The sequence below is a fragment of the Eucyclogobius newberryi genome, unplaced genomic scaffold, assembly GCF_026437365.1.
Source record: "Eucyclogobius newberryi isolate DKJ021-1_F unplaced genomic scaffold, fEucNew1.0.hap1 SCAF_17, whole genome shotgun sequence".
NCBI classification, from domain to species: domain Eukaryota; kingdom Metazoa; phylum Chordata; class Actinopteri; order Gobiiformes; family Gobiidae; genus Eucyclogobius; species Eucyclogobius newberryi.
In genome coordinates, this window is record NW_027315801.1 from 26,860,235 (window position 1) to 26,882,526 (window position 22,292).

Sequence of the window (22,292 nt, forward strand, 5' to 3'; positions counted from 1 at the left end):
ACGTGCCCCAAATAGTGCACCTCCCGCTGGAAGAACCGGCACTTGCTCTGCTTTGCCTTGAGCCCTTCCTTCTGCAAACTCCCAAGCACCACCTCCAGCCTCTCCAAGTGTTGCCTTACCGTAGATGAAAAAACCACAATATCATCCAGGTAGAGGAGGAGAGACTGGCACTGCTGGTCACCAAAAATGCGTTGCATAAGTCGTTGGAAGGTGCTGGGAGCATTGCAGAGCCCAAAAGGCATGCGATTCCACTCAAACAGACCAAAAGGTGTAAAGAACGCCGTCTTGTGCCGATCGCCCTCTGCGACAGGGACCTGATTGTACCCGCTGGCCAGATCCAAAGTGGAAAACCAGCGGGCCCCCGTCAAAGCGTCGAGCGACTCTTCGATACGTGGGAGTGGAAAGGCATCCTTTCGGGTCTTTATGTTCAGTTGGCGATAGTCAACACATAGACGAAGGCTGCCGTCCTTCTTCCGGACCAAGACAATGGGTGATGCATAGGGGCTGGAGCTCTCTCTGATTATCTGCGCTTTCAAGAGCTGATGGATATGCTCTTTGACCAGCTCATACTCAGATGGTGGGATACGGCGGTAGCGCTGACGGACTGGGACATCATCCAGTAGTGGAATGTCATGGGTGATCAGGTTGGTACAACCCAAATCCTGATCATTCGCAGCAAACACAGAGGAATATTTCCAAAGTAATGCCCGCACCTCCACCTGCTCCTCAGGGGGCAGGGGGGATAGGTCAATGGCTGCGATGGGGTCCGTGGCGGAGGAAGCGACACTTTGAGAGGAGACACTCGCAGCCACTGCGGGAAATTCCGTCACTCCTGCAGGAAGACTCACCACATTGACATAGTCCAGAGTCCCTACTAGGGTACGCGGGTAAAGCAGCACATCGTTGGCACCGACATTGACAATAGGAATGTACGCCGTGCCACGGACTACCTGGACCAGAGCAGGGGATGCCAGCAGGCCTGCAGGCAATCCCCGCTCCAAAGGCTCAAACAAGACCGTGGCACCTGAATAATGTGTCGAACAGGTAGCAGGGACGATTTTCGTAACACCCCCCGGGATGCGAACAGCTCGTTTTCCCTGCAACTTGACCATACCTGGTTGTTTGGGGGTGGGCCGCAGGTCTGCAGCGTGGCACCTCTGAAACGCTTCCACCAATGGAGTTGGGCATGTGACCACAGGGGCTGTATCGAAAAGTGCAGGCCCATACTGTCCAAACAGTTCCTTGTAACATCTGCGGAGCACATTCATTCCCAAAACTCCAGGGACTTGGGGAGAGCATTGACCAGACGGGTCCCTCACTACTAACACTCCACAGTGGGGCATCACTTTACCACAGAGCTCAATAGGTAATTCTAAATATCCAATGTAAGGGATGGACAGACCATTGGCAGCTTTAAGCTGTAGCCAATGGCAAGCCTGCAAGCGTTCTTCCCCCCATGGCTCAAAATGCCTGCGGAAAAAGCTTTCTGTAATGGTAGACACCATCGACCCAGTGTCCACAAGACATGGCACAATTACGCCATCCATGTCTACATCAAGATGTGGACAGGATGCTATCAACTTTGGAGCGTTCCCCCCTCCCTTAGTGGTTGAGCTAGTGGATGCCCCACCCGTGCGTTGGCTCCGCGACACGGTGGGCGCTAGTTTTCCGACGTTTGATTAAAGCGACGGCGGGTCGGCAAAGAGGGTTCGTGGCGACTGGGAACACGAGGGCCATCACAGTCTCTGGCAATATGGCCAGGTTGCTGGCAACGATTACACACAATCGGGCCATAACGAGGGGAGCGACTACGCTGGTGTGCAGTTTGCGTGTTCTGCAATAATGCAATGCTTTGCGTCAACAGCTCAAGTTGTTCCTGTTGCTTTTTCAACATCTCCTTCATTTCGCTAACCTCAGTCCGTGTAGGGGTGGCCTCAGGCCCCGGGTTTCCACGCATGGCATATTGTATACCAAAGGCCGAGGGCACTGAATTGCTTCGACCTCTCATGCCGGCCGGCAGACCTTCAAGCTCCCACCTGATTGCCTCTCCCCTGACCTCAAGCAGAGTCGCCCTAGGGTACCGGCGCACATACTGTTTCAACTCCCGACGCAAGAAACCATCACTCACTTGCTCAATAAACTGGTCGCGCATTAAATCCTCAGCATTTGGTATGTCTCCCGGGGCTTGCATTTTAACCCTTTCCATCAAGTTCAGCAGGGCCAGGGAGAACTCCTGCAATGTCTCACCTTCCTGCTGTCTCCTGGAGAAGAGGGCCTCCTGCAGAGCAACATAGGACTCTGTGCACCCGTATAATTCCTTAAGAATAGAGACTATCCTAGTCGGGTCCTGGCGCTCTACGGCAGATCGATATTTTAGTTCTTCCTTCGCCTCCCCCTCCAGGTGATCAAGAAGGAAGTATGCCTGGTCCGCCAGTGACAGGTGCCGCGCCCTCATACAGGCCTGTGCTTCCTCGGCCCACTCACCCACACTAATCCCTGTACTGCCCCTAAACATGGGACATTTTCGGTCCCTCGGAATAAATACCAACCGGTCTATGGCAGGGGTGGCGGGGGGCACAGGCACTGCAGAGCCACCAGCACCAGAACCAGCTGCAGCACGTCCCTGGCGCAGCTGTACATTATCTGCTTTTAGTTGAGTAATTTGGTTCCTTAATTCCTGCAGCTCTTCCTCCATGGCTGTTGCTCAAAAGAGAGACTGCCGCTTTGCCCTTTAAAAAACACACAAGTTACTTTTGCCGCTTGCCACAACAATCACAAAAATCAAATACACAAATAACTTTGGTGGAACTAGCCTCTGCCTCCAAAACAGCAAATCCTGCCAACCATACGCCAAAAATGTGGCAGTACGAGTATTTTGATATTGTTTGAATGGTAAGTTGTCCAACAACGCCACCCCAATTTAAACTGGGGAAAATTAGTAAGGCACGCAGATAAGGATTACTGATGAGACAGAGACAGTTCCATAAATTACAACATGTTTATTATTTAAATAGATAATGCTAACAATCTAAGACACATTTTAACCAAGACCATAATATTTTTAAACAATCTAACCTAAAAGCTAAAATGCTACCACTCAACACCACGCACACACACATACACATGAATAAACTCAATAAGACCGTTGGAGGGGGGGCTGAGGTTTAGCCGTGGAGGTAAACAAATGGGGCAGTAACCTAATAAGAAAACGCCAAAACAACAAAACAGTGCACCGCAAACCAAAACGCGGGAACCACCACCAGGGGAATCCACCACGGTGTCAGACCATCAGCCCCTATAACACAGAAAAAATGTATTAAAAGCGGTACATAATTTGAGTCCAGTGTAGGCACGGCAAAGGGATATGCAGGTAGAGCAGCAGAAAAATGACTATATCGCGCCCATGCGCGACACACCCAGCGCAGAGCTGGTACAGACCACGGGAGAGCACAATCGGGCAGCGTGGGGGCACAATCAAGCGCCGGCCTGCGCCGTCAGTCCGACCAGGAGGATGTTAGTCCGCGCAAAGCGGGTTACTCCGAGCACAGCGGCAGCGGCAAAGCGGCCAAGCGGAGCAGCAGCAGAGCGGAACGGCAGCGGCAAAGCGGAGCGGCAGCAAAGCGGCAGCAAAGCGACAGCTCCTACATACAGCGGAGGAATCAAACACTGAATTTGGTTGTTAACACTAGTTTGCCACTGACCCAGGCATACTTACTCTTTGGAGCGCGACTTAGAGCTCCGATGAGGGAGAGGCGAGAGCGAACAGCTACGTCAAAGCCTATAAAACAGGAGAGCCTAAGCGCGTCAGACGATCGCGGATCTTAAAATGAGGGGCGCTTACCTAAGCTTGCGGTAGTGAGTGACCCGCATCTGTGGTTACAGGTGACTGTCCGTGCTAACAAAAAGGAGTCTAAGATTAGAAGACAGTCCACAAAATTTAGGGGGAAGACAGCGCTCTGCTTACCTGCCGTGAGGCGCTGGAGGAACGCGGAAGTGTGACGCCGGTGGGCGGGCACAATGCGAGAGGCCAGAGGGAGCGTAAAAATCAGGGGGGGCATTTTTATGAATGGCGACCGGCATGAATGGCCAATGAGAACGCGGGCTCAGATCTAAGGGCGGCCCAAAATGCGATATGGCCACATTCAGAAAGGACATCTTAAATAAAGCAATGTTGTTGTGTATACCAGATTAGCCTATTAAGTAAACGTTTTGTTTCTTCAATTTAATAGTTGTAGGATCAATGAATAAATGGATAAATGTTTCTCTTGAAGTAATATTTACGGTAATCAATATATATTGTAACAGTCAATGTATTTCCTCACGACACACATCTCATCTCACACTGGTACATCTACATTACATTATTTATAATCCAACTGGGTGCATACATACTTATCTTAAGCGTAAAGCTGTTGGTTTTATTGGCTGCTGAGTTGAAGAGCACTCCCCTTTAAGAAGTATAAGCAGTGATTCAGAGCTGAGCTGCCTCCTCACTGTCGGCTTGTATAAGGCTCCAGTCTGTGCATTTCCCCATGCCTTTCCCAGGGGCCTACAGGGCTCACAGTAATGAAAAAGGCTGGTAGAGCGCTGGCTGTCAGCTCTGCTTAGTGTGCTGTTCATTTGGTCTAATGTGCTGCTTGATAGCACTCTCCCCTGCTGCTACCTTTCCTCCAGAAGGGGCTGCGCACTGGGACAGGCGCTTTGTGTGGTTCCACCGCGCACCGTCCTTAACCCTCCATCTGGAATCACTAATGGGCCTGTTGTTTTTCTCTGCAGATGCAACAATGAAAATGAGTGGTACCAAATTCACGAAAACATCATCCGCAAGTCCAACACGAAGTACTCTGCCCCAAGCACAAACTATGGTATATTTGGTTGTCTTTTACCTCCTCTGTCAGTCAAAGTGTTGTTTATCTATGCCTGGCACCAAAAGAAATGTTTATGGAATCTCTTAGTCGCCCAGGTGTCGTTTATAGAAAAAAGGTTTTAAAAGTATAGTGAACTAGACTTATGTTGACGGGTTGAAGACTTAACACCAGGTGACTAATTGTAAATCCTTTTTTTCTACCATCTCAATAATTAAGTGGAGACAATAACACAGATAACAGATTCACTTGTCTTGTTAAGGGGACTCCACACCGCGGCAGCCGAAGCGTCCAGTTTATATTCAAAGTCTATGTAAACGCGCGTCGAGCACGTAGTGCGTTTCCCGCGGCGCGATTTCTTAGTTTTTGCGGCGCGATTGGTGCGTTTTCGTACGCTCTCGACGCTTTGAGCGCGCGTATGAGGCGCCCGAAGCGCCCAAAGCAGCCGACGCGACATGTTCAGATTTGTTCAGGTTTCTGCAGCAAATGCGCCGCAGCAGCCAATCAGAGATGACGTGCTACGCACGACCCGGAAAAAGACCCAAAACAAATCCCGCAAGATAAAAAAAAATCCTTAAAACGCAGCTCTTGGAGCAAATAATGATATTGACTAAACTCTGCTCAGCTCTGAAGTATATGCGGGTCCCAGACGGGCCCCGGAGCCCATCGCCTCCGCTTTTGGACTTTGTAAAGTTAATAAACCAAAGCCATGGTCCAACATTAAACTCCATTTACACCACGAGAAAAGCAACACAGCACAACTCCTCCACTGCGCATGAGCACAGGACCACTCAGACGCACGTCTGCTGCTGAGTGTATTTTACGGACATGAGTCCGGCTCGTCGAGAACGCGCGCCCGGTGCGTTTGTCTTTCAAATGTTCACGCGCTCAAATTCTGCATCGCCGCGATTCGGCCGCCGCGGTTTGTACGTATCTTTAGGTCTTATGACATATGCTCAACTGTTCTTTCAGTGTTTTATTTATCGCATGAGCTCTGATTTAATCAATCAATCAATCAAGGAAAATGTATTTGGACAAAATCGGACAAAAATAGTTTTTAAAAAGTGCTTTACAACCATAAAAACTAATTAAAATGCAATATAATGCACAATACAAAAATAAAAGCATAACAATCATCCTATTAAAATGTATTTAAAATTAAGGCAAATTAACAAATAAATTATCTCGGTGATTGCTAGTTATTACTATTTTTATATTGAGTAATTGATTTTCCAAGGTAGGTCAGTTGAGAACACATTGGCCGATCAATCGATTAAAATATTAAATGTATCATACAAATGTATCAATGTAATGATGTAATATAAATATTACATCATTATGTTGAAAAAGATTCAGTTGTAGTAATCTGGACATTTTTTTTTTTTTTTTTTTTTTAAATAAGACGTTCGAAGAGATCCTAGAGTCATTCTCAGTTACATAATAATGCAATTTTACAGCTATGTTATTTTTAGCCATGCTTTTGCCCTTTAACTGCGTACATACATTTGTTCTCTGATGTATATATCTGTTAAGTGACTGATACAAAAATACCCACCCGTGTGTATACATTATTATCACACATATCTTTGCATGGCCTCTTCCTGCTTCCAACCATTTGTTCCTCGTCCCTCTGCTCTCTTTGGCTCCCATCATGCTTTTCTCTCCATCCTCCTGTCTGTCTCCTCCCCCACGTTCTGACTAATGTCCCTTAAATAACCCTTTCTTATCTTCTCATCCTTCTTGTATGTGTGTGTGTGTGTGGTTTTTTTTGTTGTTCTTCTTTTCTTTCTGTACCCACACCTCTCCACGTGTTCCGGCTAACCCCCTCGTTGCGTTTGCACCCCCCCCCAGGCCTGATAATTTCCCTGCAGCTGCTGAGGGGCGAACTGGAGCAAATCCGAAGAGAAAACCAAGCCGTCTTCAACCGGGCCCTGTCTCTAACGCGTAAACTAGGCTTCCCAGATGTCATCATGCCAGGTAAGATGGCAATAAGGAGCAGGGGGTTGGGACGATGAGGGCAGGTGGCGGTGGTGGGGTTAGTGAGGTGTAGTAGTAAGGAGAGAGCAAAGGCCAGATGGCTCCAGGAAGGAAAACAGGGAGCGGTCTTAGATTCATACTGTAAGGAGGAAGCAGAACAAAGATGCAAGCAAAGGTCAAGGAGAGAAGCTAGAGAACACTCCAACATCAAGGAGAATGTGGAATTATGTGTGGGTAGCATGAAATTATGGATGGTAAAAATATCACAAAGGTCATGTGGATTAGGTTTTAAGAGCCTTTTTAATACACTTGCACTGGCTGAGACAATGAAGTATGAGGTGTACAGAACAGAAGTGTGACTGCAGGATTTGTAGAGTATACGTAGAGATCAGGCTTCTGACACAAAAGAGCAGGTATATTCAACATCATTTTCTCGAGGGCCAGATTTCTTTGAGTGCCAAGGCTTCTGGAAGCACAACACGCCTGGTAATAGATTTGATTTTTGTGAGAAATAACATACAAAATGCTTTACCAACATCGCTTTGCAAAATTGCCCATACAGTGCTAAACCAGAATTAAACTAGGACTAAAACCAGGTCTAATCTAGTGGTAACTCAACAAGATTTTTTTCCCCGCCTTGCGTACACTGACCCGGGACCCGAGATTGCCTGTTACACCAACTTCAGTCCACTGCAGTACGTTTTAGAGGAATGCCACGCAGATTCACAAGGTTTTGCACGAGAACACTTGTGCACTTTCATGACCGCTCAGACCGCTGAGGTGTCCAGAAAAGATACACTTGCAGAAAGACCCGCCCAGTAATCTGCAGTCAGTGTATGTGGTCAGTGTAACAGGGCTTGTGGGACCCAGACCGGAGTCAGTGTACAAGCGGTGTTAACCTCCTACACTACTGTGATTCCTAGTACATTATTTCTTAATTTGCAATGATTATGTAATGCTCGACAAAGTTCTGAATATCATTTGGATTTCTAAAAGCTGACTGAGGGGATGGATTTAGGGCTGTATATCTGATTTATAAAGAGAAATGAATTTGTTTTGGCTTGGGAAAGAACTATTTTTGTGCAACTTAGAGCCATATTTTTGCAGTTCTGAATAGATGCTGCTGGCACTTGGAGATTACGATTGTGCTGCATGTGACAATCCTTAGTGAGAAATCTGTGGGAACACTATGTAATTGTTCTGGACTTCTATATATTTTTTGCATCTTCCTAACTAGTTTTCAGACAAACAATATTGTGTATACTTTTTCATCACTATTTCCTCATCCATTTTTCTTTTAGTTATACTGTAGACACTTTCTGCAGTTTGACCAGTTCTCTATTGAAGATTTGTTGGTCTAAATATCATCAACCAATTGTTAGCTAGCCATCATAAATAAATATAAAATGTAGGCCAGTCTGAAGCACACTTTTGATAAATGCAGACACGGAAGGAAATAATGCATAATACGCCAATTTTAACTGTTATTCATTATGTTTAAAAAGTGCTTGGCAAGACCTTAGAGTCGAGGGTTGTTGCTGCTTAAGGGTGTCTAATTGTTGGCACATGACAACTGCACCATATGGCATGTTACAACCACCGCCTCTCATACTTCTAATCCAAAAACCTTATTTGTCTGATTTAACTCCACTCTGTCTTTGTAAAACATTTTCCCATACATAGCCATAGAACATGTTATCTCTTGTGTCTAGTGTTTGAGTTGGAGGCTGATGTTGACAGTAGTAACCCACATTCAGAGCCTTGAGCAAAGGAGATGGAGAAGAGATGACAAGGGGATAGGGAACATCACAGAGGAAGGGTGGATGAATAAAACTAGGGCCCTACATGTATTTTGTTGTCTCTTGATAGACAATTGTGTAATATTTATTGTATTGGCAAGATCTTGGGTTATCAGTTTTAAGGTGCACTTTTTTGCCCTTTGTCCTTTGCATCTGACCCATCCTTCAATGCGATCTGGTCCAAAAAAACTTGTTTCTATAAATGAAGATCTCCTTAGAACTGATAGTGTAGTATCAGTAGTATCAGTAACTCAATAATAATTCAAATTATATATATATATATATATATATATATATATATATATATATATATATATATATATAATTTGAATTATTATTTTTTGGGGGTAAAAGTTTGCGCCTGCTCCGCACAAGTCCGCACAAGTACTTAAGTCGATAAGTAAGAAGAAAACTGACAACTTTTGATGGCCCACTCCTGAACATGAGTGCCAATCAATTGTTAAGTTAATTGAGCTAACACCCTTTGAGGAGTTTGTAAAAGTTGGGCGCTTTTCCCAATGGAATAACATGGGAGGTTCTGTCATCGCTAAGACTACGCCGTAACAAATATGACATAGGTCTCGTTGACTTTTTTGATCGGGATGCCAAAATAGAATTTTGTAAATGTTATGGTCCCCATTCAAAAGGCATTTTTTTTGTATTCTTGGCAAAAAAAAAAACACAAGTGTCACGGCTACACCGTAACAAATATGTCATGGGTCTCATTGACTTTTTTGGTCGGGATATCAAATTTCATCAAATATTGAAATACTAAATAACACTTTGTGTTTATGGCCCTCTATACAATAATAATGTAAAATGTTTGCATTACATGCATATATGCACGGAACGTGCATGAGTTGGGGAACATATTTGTGAGCTACTTGGCGCAAACAAACGCTCTACATGGGGATGACATTCCCATGTAAAGTGCACAGGCTTTACCCGTTTACAATAATAATGTTAAATGTTCCTACTACTGATTAGTAGGCACGGGGGGCGAGCATGAGTGGAGGAGTGCCTTTCTGTATAAATGTGTTTTGCTTTCGGTTTAAAAATGCTTACAGCGTCCAGAGCATTGTGTTGTGTGTGCATGGCCTCCTCCAGAGTGAAGTCGAGAGGTTGGTACAGTGAAAAGGGAATGATCAGGAACTTATGAGCACAGTAAGCCAGTATAACAGTAACACAGTGAACAAAACTATTTAGTGCTTTAGTGCTTAACCTGTCACCATCCTGAAGCCCTGACAGTGTTCATATGCACATCTGCAGAAACTAGAAGGCCTAAGCTTTCTAATGATGCATCACACTCACGTGTGGACATAAGATCCTTTTTTAATAAGCAATGGCATTTGGGTATGTCCAACCATTGTGCACAGGGCGATTTAGGTGGATGGTAACAGGTTTTAAAGTTATTACTACAAATTTAAAATAGATTCAAATGCTGAATATTGCAGCCAGTGTAAGGAGGCTAGTGTCAGTGCATTGTGCTCATGTTACATATTTTACTTTCATGTTTCAGAGATTGTTTTAGGGAGAGCTAATTTTCTGGTTTCATACGGGTTGTGACCGCCAGGGGGCATTGGCAAGAATGCACTGGGAGAGATGATCCAGGGTTTTCTCTTTATTAAAGGTTTTAGTCAAATAATACTGGTGGTTGGTATTTACAGAGCAGTTATTGATTATGTAAATACGTGTGTGGTTCTGTAATATAAACAAGGAGAACATAAATTATAATAAAATCTGTAAAACAACAACATATAATGCACAAATATACATGAGCTCCGTCGTAGCTACTGCTGTTAGCGCTTAGCTCGAGGCACTTAGCATTCACAAATACAAAACAAGGTAAATATATAACTTTAACTACACTATTAAACAATTCAAATGGCATGCAACACTTTATACACTCATGGAACAAATGGTGTGTCTATGTCTACTTTCGTTTCTAACAAATACTCACTTTTTTTCACGCACACCAAACAACAACCACAAGCTCTACACGATGTGGGGGAAAACAACTAAAACTCTGCAAACACGTAGCATCCTCAACCTAACTTGCCTATGCTAACGCGTGATTGGCTACTCGACCTGTCAATCAGGCACCTGGCAGAAACGGGGCGGGTCCTTCGTCACAGAGATTTTTGACTAAAATCTGCATGCAATGCTTTGAAATAATCTAGCCTTGAAGTAACACGGGTATGAACACATTTGAACACATTCTAAGTTAGCAAGTGACAGAAATCTTTGCATGAAACTATTTTTGTTGTTTGGAACTCATAAGTGAATTTGGCATCTATCATTTCCAGATTGTAGGCAGTTTGCTTTGCAGGGGAGGATAAATTCCCAAGGCAATTTTAAAAATCTTTCTTCATATTTTTGGACAAAATAACAAGATGAATGAGTCTTTGAATTGTTTAGTGGTATAAAATGTATATAACTATCACAGTTGAAAGTGTGTGATACATATCAGCTTGAGATCATTATTGGCCAGCCGTAATTATGATTGCGTATAGTCTCAAAGTTCTTCACTGGCTGTGGTAGTAAGCTCCTATTGTAGTCACAGCTGCCTCAGCGCAGACCAATGGAAGTGAGGCTGCCATCTGCATCATCGGCCCCTTCGACCACCACCAAAATTCACACACCACATTTACATAGGAAAGGTGACATGCAACAACAAAACTCATGCGGTAATCGGATCTAACCACTGAGCAACTGTGAAAGTGTGAAAATGAAAATTATGTTAAAAATTGGACTGAGAGCTGAACCTTGTGGAATGCCACATTAAAGGGTTTTGACTATACTAGCACACTAAACACTAAAAAGTAAACACCCTGGTTTGTTCATGTGCACAATTGAAAAAAAACATGTTAAAAGTGGAACAAACCCAGATGCTTTTGGCTTTTGCGCATCTCACAGACGTGTAAGTGCAGTGTGCTGCTCATGTACCGCTTCTGCATGAAGAAGGCTATAGGCTTAATCTATTCCAGACACCTCAGCGCTGTTACTGTTACGGTTTTCACACGTCCATCTGCCCAAAAGCATCAGATCGATCCAAACACTGCGTACATTTGGCTCTAAATATTTAATGGTTTAATGACTCTCCATCTCCTTTTTTCAATCCTTTTGTAAACTACTGAAGTAGAGACTTTTTTATACACAAATTTAACACTGTTCAATCATATTCAGTCATCTAGTCAGCATAACTTTTTACATTTGGCCGTAGGCTGCTCCAATAGACTTTTTACTCTCAAATACACACACTTTTCAAAAGTAAATCACATTCGACACAGCCACAAATTGCACATAAATAAATCAAACCCTAAATTGCAAACATCAGCAATAAAATCTACCAAACATAAGGGGGTAGAAAGTGGCCTAGATGCAGACCAAAAGAGCAGATTTGTAGATGGTTTTCCATTCTCAGAAATAATAGCCAAAAGGGAAAGATGACTATGATCTAGAGAGTAGAGTATAGGAGGTCAAAGCAGTTCTCAAATATGTTAATTACTAAATACCAAACAACACTTCTCTGTTTGCCTTTTAGTGCTTTTGTTTTAGTATTTCTACCAAACACTAAATTATAGCAACAATATCTTTTACAGGTCAAGCTAGTGCCTCAATATCAGCAAACAGTTTGAAAATTGCAAATCCTAGTGAGGGAATAAAGCAATAAAGGAAGGTCAACATTACCAGCTGGCCACAAAGCACAGAAGGGACAACACACTTGGCTCTTTTTCTGTGTGGGAATCTCGAGCTTCAATGGAAGACATTTTGTTTTAAATTGTACTAAAAAATATCTTGGCAAAGTAAAAGTACGCACCAGATTTAGTAACAGGCTTTGAGAGGGACGGTCGATCGTTTGAGAGCAATTGAAAATAACCTGTTTAATTTTCCATATTGTCTCCATTGATCGGTCCACAGGAGACAGTGTTAGAGGTGATAAGTATATACTTCCTGGAGACACAGGGGATGAAATGTGAGAAGGATTAGTCAGTCAAGGAGAGAGATTTCCCATCAATATCCATCTTAGCTGCCGAGAAGAGAAAGCTGGTCCAAGTCTTATTTTGTAAAAGTCTTATCCTTTCACATAAACAACAGATTGCCCACTTACTAAAGGCTGGTTGTCGGATACAAACTTACACCAGTCCTGTTGCTGTTGTCTCCTTGGGCAACACACTCACCTTGTCATGGATGTGTGTCCATTAGTCTACAAAGGATGTGGGCTAGTCTTTCATGTACCGGTAAAAGGCTTTGTTGTGTATAAGAACCCATTTTAATTTAGCATAATATCTCATGATGGGCTTAGGTTTGTGCCTGATACAATTTGTTCTTGCGTCACTGTCAACACAACATGCTGCAAAGTACCAAAATATTAACAGTACAGATACGCAGGGTTTGATCCTCCATATTTACTGTACCATATGGGCTTAGTGCTATTGGCAAAGCGATCTAGTTATATGTTGGTACCACAAGCCATCAATTTGAACAAGCTAAATGAGAATGTAGCATGTTTGAATTTATGTCTGGTGAATATTTTGGCCCATTTTGAACATGTTTTTAATTCTTTGTCGGTTAAAAATAGCAGTATACATGATAGAAACAACTCACCACTCCCAAAGGAAATGACCAGGACATAAATAACTGTGTACTAATAATAATGCAACAATGTAAGTCGTGTTGCCTTGCACTATTGCAACTCCTATTTCTGGGGTTATCCTGTTTTTAGAAATGCTGTGGATCCTTCAAGCTTAAACGTCCACTAAAATATTCTCAGATAGTGCCTGCTCTATAATTAGGCCACTGTCAACTGAAAGCAACTTCCTGCCCCGTCTCTGTTAATTAAACATTGCGATCTTGATTCTGTTTGTCATTGTTTGTTTGTTCTGTTGCAGGTGACACACGAAACGACCTGTACTTGACCCTGGAGCGGGGCGAGTTTGAGAGAGGAGGAAAGAGCGTTCAGAAGAACATTGAAGTAACACTATACGTCCTGTATGCCGACGGGGACACACTCAAAGTATGTTGCTGTCACAATTTCATTTAATCATTTTTGATAATCATTATTGTTAACAAAGTATGATTCATTTTTTCATCTTTTTCTCACTGTCCAATTATATAAATGCGATTGAGTCCATCAACTGATTAGTTATTAGTGCTTGAATACGCTTTTATTTACTGGAATGAAGTGACACCTACAGATGTGCTTCTTTTGGGTCTCAAATACATTTTTTCCCTGCCTTACTTCTGCCCCAATTTAGTAGTTTTAGTGAGAAGTAATTAAATTAGTTCCTGTGTTACAAAATCCGTCATCACCTCTACACAGTAATAAAGTAATAAATAAAGTAAAATGTAGATTAAAGCCTACATTTATTTTCTTTCCAGGACTGCATCAGTTTGGGCACTGGAGAGCCCAACGCGTCTGAGTACCGCTCCTTTGTCCTGTACCACAACAACAGCCCGCGCTGGAGCGAGATGGTCAAACTGCCCATCCCCATCGACCGCTTCAGAGGGTCCCACCTTCGCTTCGAGTTCAGACACTGCTCCAGTAAGTTCTGCTTTCAAATGTTGGTCATTTAGTGGAAATATATGACATGAAGGGGATTGTCTTTTCAGCTAAAGATAAAGGAGAAAAGAAACTGTTTGGTTTCGCGTTCACTCCCCTTATGCGGGAAGACGGGACCACGCTGTCAGATGAAGTCCATGAGCTGTACGTTTATAAGGTAAGAAGACCAATCAATCAATCAATCAATCAAACAAACAAACAAACAAACAAACACATTTTGTCTGTAGAGCAGAATTCATACAAAAAACAATTCCTAGAGCTTTAGAACCAGACGAATCAGAATCAGAACAACCATAAAAATACATTTAAATTCAGAGACAAAATAAATCACAATCTCATAAATCATAAATACAAATATGAATATGTATTTGAAACAGTAAGACGCATAACATTCCCACAGAACTATTTTCAGCCTGGATTTGACCACTGAGTAGAGGCCTGACTCACAAATTCATAAATATGCACAATTGGCCACTTGTGTCTATTATGTATTCATCATAATCAGACGAATAAAATACTATATTTTGTTGTTTTATTCCCTAATGTTTGTTGTGTTTGTTTTTAGTGTGATGAGAACGCCACCTTCAGTAACCAGGGCCTGTACCTGAGCCTGCCCTGCTGCAAAGAGGACTTCAACAGCTGCGCAAATCTCCCGGCAAACCTGCCATTTCAGAGGAGCCCCAAAGAAATCTTCTGGGTCTCCACCATCCTTTGCTCCACCAAACTCACACAGAATGGTATAAACCTCTTCAAAAAATGTTAAATTCAGCTGCCATTTTTAGTCAGTAATTTAGTAAGATCTATGCTAAATCCAAATGTAAATGAATACATCCTGATGCAAACTTGGCAAGTCTGGAAGGGAGTCTTATGCTAGCTATTTTTACTTTATTTTATTTTATTATCATTTTTTTATTATTATGTTATTTTTTATCTTTTTATTCTATTTATCTATTTATCTCTATTCCCTTATTCCCTATTAAGATATGAGAGGAGTTTGGTTAATAAGAGTTTTTTGTTTTGTTCATAAGAGTTCTTCTATTAAGAGTGTTTTTTTTTTAAAACTTTCTATAATCTGTCCTTTCCCCCTGTATCTACTGTGTTGTAACAATCCTTTAATGTGTGGACATTAAAGGATTATCTTATCTTATCTTATCTTAAAAACTATAATGAAAGAATATAAATATCCTATGTTCTAAGTTGAATATGTTGTGTGTGTTTCAGTGGACCTCCTTGCCCTCCTGAATTGGAAAGCCCATCCCGACAGAGTGTTGGACATCCTTGGACGACTGCGTCAGATCAGTGGGGAGGAGATTGTCAAAGTCAGTATCATCAGATTGTCAACATCAACACTTTGGAACAACATCTCGATTACGAGCAACTGACACGAAGAACGTATTATCTGTTCATTTGGCACCGGTTAATTGAGTGGGATTAAATTAAGGAACAACTTTTTGTCCTCTCAGTTGATTTGTTGATAATAGATATTTATATGAGTTTGACGGCGTTCAAATAATGATTCAAAGACGATTTGGGCAGAGCAGAGTATTTCCAAAAGTTGTGTAAAACTGTTTTATCAATTTGAGGATGAAATTGCTGAAAACGATATTGTTGGTTCTGCTGGAGATGTCACAATACACAGTGTGTCAGTTTTTTGGCATGGATCGCTGTTTATTTGACAGATTTGCATGCCATACCTGGGCTATACTTTTCCTTTCTGTCGTCATTTTTTAATAAAGGGGTTAGCTGCTGCAGTTTTTATCACCACAATAATGTCCTTTGTTGTAATGCTATGGTGATAAGTCTATTTATTCTCTTTCCAACAGTTCCTGCGAGATGTTTTGGACACGCTTTTCTGCCTCCTGGATGACAACACTGATAAATACGGACCATTGGTTTTCCAGTCACTGGTAGGAAACGAATTGTTGTTGATTCCACAGACGTGTTAACGTCTTAAAACAGAACACTTTCGAAAGCTAAGAAGATGGTGCAATCAGAGCGACATAAAGTATACTGAAATAAATCAGTAAACTTTCCATAGGGCTATATAAAATCGACGAAAACTCATTTTACATTTCTGTTTTCCAGGTATTCATTATTAACTTGCTCAGGGACAGCCGCTTCTACCACTTCAGACCTGTCATGGACGCCTACATTCAGAATAATTTTGCTGGAGCATTAGCATACAAGTAAATCATAATTCATCAAGAGAGATAATAGATTATTTGATTTTGGACATGAATGCAAATGCTTTGAACTTCAATAAACTTAAATGTGTGTGTGCAGAGAACTGATCCGCTGTCTGAAGTGGTACATGGATCGATCAGCCGAGGTTGTGAGGCAGGACCACATCCAAGAGGCAATGAGGGTAAAGTATTGACTTCTTCTTACGAGAAATGCACAATTTTCTTTATATTTTAACCTTGTGATAAGACTCATTCTGTCCAGTGGTGACAGAGAGATTATCTCACATTTGAACCTTCTTCTGACTGATTTGCTCATCAACCCAACTCCTTCAAGGCTTCAAAGACTGTTGTATCAGTGTATCATTCGTACCATTTGTAGCATTTACTTCCTATTTTCCTATTGTAGAGGTCTCCTAAAGGAAACCTATTGACAATCATGGAAACCCATAAATAGTAACACAAAGCCGTGTGGGTCTTTCAATATTATCGTCAGCTTTCCTGACTGAAATGCTGGTTAATCTATAAAGGAAGCAGATATTGATGTGGAGAGAGAGTCCAGTCCTTGGATTTTCATTGTAATCTGATCACATGAAGATATACAATTACACAGCCTGTAGATTGAAAACGTCTTTTTGAGCAATATGTCAGTTAAAAGAAAATACTAAATACTAAAATAAATAGTTTTATTTAAAAAAAATCCTCTGTATGATTCATCAGAACCTTGCTAAAGTCCAAGATTGTAAAATGAGAGTGTGTTGTTACTTTTAAGGGCTGATCTGTCTCTAAAAATGCATTTGGAGAAAACAGCCTTTGAAGTTGCAAGTGGATTCAACAAAATAATAAAACATCTTTAGATGCAAAAACAATATTGATGAACAAATACAGTAAATGTGGTAGTTTTCTGGTTGTGCATCTGTCTCGATTCAGATCTGAAACACAGGAGACTGCTGAACATTGTTTATGGACCATTCACCTTCAACTCACTTCGTTCTTAGACTTTCCTTTTATTTGGTGAACAACAAGGTATCAGTCCGTCGATGCCATGTTGCTGATACAGCTGTTCAGCCCTCTCGACATATTTCACTCCCAATTGTTTCCCCCAGTGCAATTGAAAGTGAAACTATTTTAAGTTATTTAACATGAAATACCAAAAGGCATCCAGAGGTGCAAGACCAATGTGTCTCGGACTCTTGGCTAACCACCTAAAGATGATTGGAACCCCATTCTTCTAGTCTATCATCTGACCGCCTCTGTGTGACCCTGCCCAGGCGTTGGAGTACCTGTTCAAGTTCATAGTGCAGTCGCGGATCCTGTACTCGCGGGCCACATGTGGGATGGAAGAGGAGCAGTTCAGAGCCAGTATCCAGGACCTCTTCCAGTCCATCCGCTTCGTCCTCAGTCTGGACTCCCGGAGCTCTGAGAATCTGGTCTTCACACAGGTCAGATAGATCCGGCTTTAAGGCACAGTTTACCATCCAGAATAACATGCATGCAAGTTAATATTATGCAGTTATTATGCATTGAAATTCATCGCTATCTTCATGTATATGCATTTATTCAAAATGTCCCATATCCATTTTAATTGTTTTAATTATAAATTATGTAATGGTGAGAAACCACAGTGTGCATTCTCTGTACTATTAGAAAAGCAACAAAAACCCACTCAAACCCACACACACACACACACAGACACACACACACACACACACACACAGACACAGACACAGACACAGACACACACACACACACACACACACACACACAGACACAGACACAGACACAGACACACACACACACACACACACACACACACACACACACACACAGACAGACACAGACACAGACACAGACACACACACACACACAGGACACACGCACAAAACAAAAAAACATTTACAGTAGTGTACCTATTCAATTAATACATCTGTATATTATTTGTCTGTTTATTTTCAATCCAGTGATATTCTTATGCTCGGCGTGCACCTAAACCATGTGTATGATTATTTTGTGTGTGTGTTTAATCATCAATCCTTTGATTTAAATCATTTTGCTTGCCATATTTCTTTTCAGGAGTGTTATTTTCATACACTGCATGTTTCAGTCTCATTGACCCATTGCTGGTTTGCTTTTGGACAGTGTAGAGGTGTGAACAGATGCATGGCTCTCTATGTTCATTCTCCTGGTTTTTCTTTCATCCCAGTAAGTCACTTTTTGTATTGCATGTTTTGTTGTTCTTGACTAAATGTCTTTCCCTACACAACTACATATAGAATTAAATGGTTAAAATATACTGTATATATGAGCACATAAGAGATCTTCTTTGCTTTCACATGCATTTCTATTGAATAGTTTAATTAAACCTGGTTTGATTGCGTACACTTATAATCAGGACTTGGGTTAGACTTGGCTTATAGCTGATTTCTTTACCAGTTGACTTTGGTCACACTAGATTTGAAGATGCTGAATGTGCTATAATGTGGCCATCTTTATTAAATAAAACTTTCTGAATGATTAAGTCATGTTAATGTGACACTTTACTTTACTTCTCTATGGTAAAATTAAATTCATTATTTCTGCTTCTTAAATCTTCACGGTTCATATCTTTTACTTCTTGCAATTATATTGTGACCTTTATAGTTGTGATATGGATTAACTGAATAATCTTGACATCTCTATTAGTTTTACGTATGAAAGGAGTCACTGACAATCCCCGAACATCTCTGAATAGTTTGTACATGTACCTCTCTCTTGTACAATTATCCTTTGAAACCTATTAAACTCCTTCTGACTTTTCTGACTCACCTTCAGGCTGCTCTGCTGAACAGCTTCCCTGATATTTTCGATGAGCTGCTGCAGATGTTCACGGTGCAGGAGGTGGCGGAGTACGTGAGGGGAACTCTGGGGAGCATGCCCAGTACAGTCGACATCGGACAGTCCATGGATGTGGTCAAACTGCAGTCCATCGCTCGTACTGTCGAAAGCAGGCTTTTCTTCTTTCCAGGTGATTTTTGTTCCTAAAGGATAGTAATTCATTATGGTATACCTTAATACTGTGCAATATAATTTACAGTAGATAAAGACAATTTACCAACAGATAATACTTTTTCTATGCAACCTGCAACATGTTAGGTCTTGACTTTCGTGTATGTTTTTGTGGTATAGAATGATACTACAAAAATGTCAGCAATTCAGTTAAATCATATAATACATAAGGTACTTAAACAATACTCCACATCACTACTACTGAGTATTTTCTTTTTTTGTCCAGAGTCTCGCAGTATTTTGTTACCCGTAGTCCTGCACCACATCCACCTGCATCTTCGCCAGCAGAGAGAGCTACTCATCTGTTCAGGGATCCTGAGCAGCATCTTCTCCATCATAAAGACAAGTTCTATGGTACATTTATCCTTTACCAAATATCATTCACTCATATGCAAAGTACATAACATATCTCAAATGGCAGAAGGGCTTATGCACAGACATTGTCCTTGTCCTAACCTTGTTTCCTGGTGTTAGGAGTCATCGGTGCAGGAGGAGGTGGAGATGATGGTGGAGAGCCTCCTGGATGTACTGCTGCAGACCCTTCTGTCCATCATGAGCAAATCGCACTCAGTGGAGACATCTAGAGGACAACGCTGCCCCCAGTGTACAGCCGAGATAACTGTAAGCCCCATCCTTTGTGTCTGAAATTGTATATGATGCAACACAAATAGCATATTCGTTCATGTTTTACTCAAAAGCCTGTTCTTTATTCCAGGGCGAATATGTGTCTTGTCTTCTCTCACTGCTCCGGCTGATGACAGAGCTCCACTTCCATCATTTACTCAACAACTTCCACAGCAAAGAGGAGCTTAAGGTTGGATGCCTATATTCTAATGACAGTACTATTTAAAGACCAAATACCGAGTGTTTATTTTTGTTATTTTGCAGGAGTTTTTATTGAAAATCTTCTGTGTATTTCGAAATCTGATGAAACTTACGATTTTCCCCCGAGACTGGAGTGTGATGAGGCTTCTAACCAGTCAGTAAGTCACATTTTGTAATATCTTTGTCCCTTGAGTATTGGATAAGGCGATGCAGATTATCTTGAAGGTGGTGTAGGTCGAGCCATTTGTTCTCATCTATTTTTAGCAGACATTTTGTTTTGAAGATGACAGAATGATTGTTTGTGTTTTTCTGCAGTATCATTGTGGTGACAACACAGTTCCTGTCTCCAGCTCTGCACAAGAACTTCTCTGAGGCAGATTTTGATTTTAAGGTTTGTATGTTAAGTGTAAAGACTTACCAAAGCAGAACAGAGTTTGAAACTAACTTAATTACTATTTTTAAATTAAGTATTGTTTATTACATTTGTTGCCGAATTAGGTAAAACCCTAACAACTTAACTGGAGCAGTTGTTAAAGAAGTTATAGAAGTACAGCAGTACAAAAGTACTGCATATTTGCTTGTGTTATCAGGTTTGGAACTCCTTCTTCAGTCTGACGGTGCTGTACATCAACCAGCCCAGTCTGCAGCTCGAGTCTCTGAGTCCTGCTAAAAGGAAGAAAGTCCTTGACAAGTATGATATTTTGTTTATGTAGTTTCAAATAGCCTTTGTCCAGTAGCTGTGTTTTAACCATGTATTTGCTTTTAGATATGGAGATATAAGAGTTGTCATGGCTTACGAGCTTTACAGCATGTGGCAAAAATTAGGTAAGCTTCCATCTTCTTCATTACTCACAGTGAGCTCATATTTATCTCTTCTACCAATCTTTAACAACATGTTCATATAAGTCTGTTATTGTGCTGTTGTGCGTTACATACGTGTATATGGTGTACAATTATTTTTGACTGTTACATTGATACAGAAATGTTCTGGTGACAAAACACGTCAAAGTTGTCAGCGAGTGTCAAAGCTAACAGCAAACGATTAAGATGTACAGCAGGCCATGGAAGATGTTTAGTCTTCATAGGACGAATGTTCACATGTTTTAGAAAACATTTGTTGCATTTCAAGGAACAGAAGTTCAACAGAAGATGTTGACTCATAATATGTAATATGCAATGAAATCAAACACAGAAGAGGTCAAACTTATAATGAAAATGAAGTAGATTCCTGGTCAATTATTATTAGGGATGGGAAGATCTTGTGCCACAAGCTCTCACAAGATACAATTTTAAAACATATGATCTTGTGAGATTTTTTTGGGTGCAGAAAAAAGGTAAGTTTCAAAAATCAATGCTACTGTGACAGCAAAAATAAGAAATACATTTAAATTATTGAGGCCCAAATTGTGAACTCAATTGTGCAATTTATGTATTATAAATTATGTCCAAATGTGTCATTCTTGTGGAGCCAGTGTCTTTTCTTGTGTCTCCTCCTTTTCCCACATCATGCTTTACTAATAAAATGTCTTCCCATCCTGGAGACTGCTTTTTTACTTAGTGCACCCTTAAATATTTTATTTACTGTGTGAAATACAGACACATTTTACCTTTTGATGTGTCTTCTCATATTGCGTTTATTTGTTCCAGGTGACAACAAGCCTCATTTCATCCCAGGAATGATGGGTCCTTTCCTTGGAGTCACTCTTGTGCCTCAAACAGAAGTCCGGAATATTATGATCCCAATTTTCCATGACATGATGGACTGGGAACAGCGGAAAAACGGCAACTTCAAGCAGGTCAGTGTGACATTTCATTTATCAAATGTCTCATTTACATAACACTGTTTTAGTCACATGTACAGCGCTTAAACGTGTCTGTGTGTAGGTGGAGGCCGAGCTGATGGATAAACTGGACAGCATGGTATCAGATGGGAAAGGGGACGATAATCACAGAGAGCTCTTCAGTCTGCTGTAAGATAAAACCTGTCTTTATCCAGTCAAAGCCATTGACAATAAACCACACTAATTCAAACTAAACA

General features: G+C 41.4%; 1 protein-coding gene and 1 long non-coding RNA gene across 2 annotated transcripts in view; one reads left to right on the forward strand and one right to left on the reverse strand.

Moving 5' to 3' along the window:
- The window catches only part of LOC140363268 (dedicator of cytokinesis protein 3-like), a 56,233-nt gene that overhangs the window by 24,438 nt on the left and 9,503 nt on the right, over nt 1-22,292 (forward strand). Inside the window, exons 13-33 of the mRNA XM_072449741.1 lie at nt 4,777-4,865; nt 6,717-6,842; nt 13,534-13,658; nt 14,024-14,186; nt 14,255-14,361; nt 14,770-14,941; nt 15,426-15,523; nt 16,028-16,111; nt 16,290-16,390; nt 16,488-16,569; nt 17,656-17,826; nt 19,196-19,388; nt 19,656-19,783; nt 19,904-20,050; nt 20,145-20,243; nt 20,318-20,412; nt 20,570-20,645; nt 20,845-20,945; nt 21,021-21,079; nt 21,902-22,050; nt 22,139-22,224. Coding sequence (XP_072305842.1) covers nt 4,777-4,865; nt 6,717-6,842; nt 13,534-13,658; nt 14,024-14,186; nt 14,255-14,361; nt 14,770-14,941; nt 15,426-15,523; nt 16,028-16,111; nt 16,290-16,390; nt 16,488-16,569; nt 17,656-17,826; nt 19,196-19,388; nt 19,656-19,783; nt 19,904-20,050; nt 20,145-20,243; nt 20,318-20,412; nt 20,570-20,645; nt 20,845-20,945; nt 21,021-21,079; nt 21,902-22,050; nt 22,139-22,224 — 2,451 coding nt within the window. The remainder of the gene's footprint in view (nt 1-4,776; nt 4,866-6,716; nt 6,843-13,533; nt 13,659-14,023; nt 14,187-14,254; nt 14,362-14,769; nt 14,942-15,425; nt 15,524-16,027; nt 16,112-16,289; nt 16,391-16,487; nt 16,570-17,655; nt 17,827-19,195; nt 19,389-19,655; nt 19,784-19,903; nt 20,051-20,144; nt 20,244-20,317; nt 20,413-20,569; nt 20,646-20,844; nt 20,946-21,020; nt 21,080-21,901; nt 22,051-22,138; nt 22,225-22,292) is intronic.
- On the reverse strand, nt 3,024-4,171 carry LOC140362465 (uncharacterized). Its single transcript, XR_011927097.1, has 3 exons — nt 3,842-4,171; nt 3,716-3,778; nt 3,024-3,295 (listed from the first exon to the last, which is right to left on the reverse strand). It is a non-coding gene; the product is annotated as an uncharacterized lncRNA (long non-coding RNA).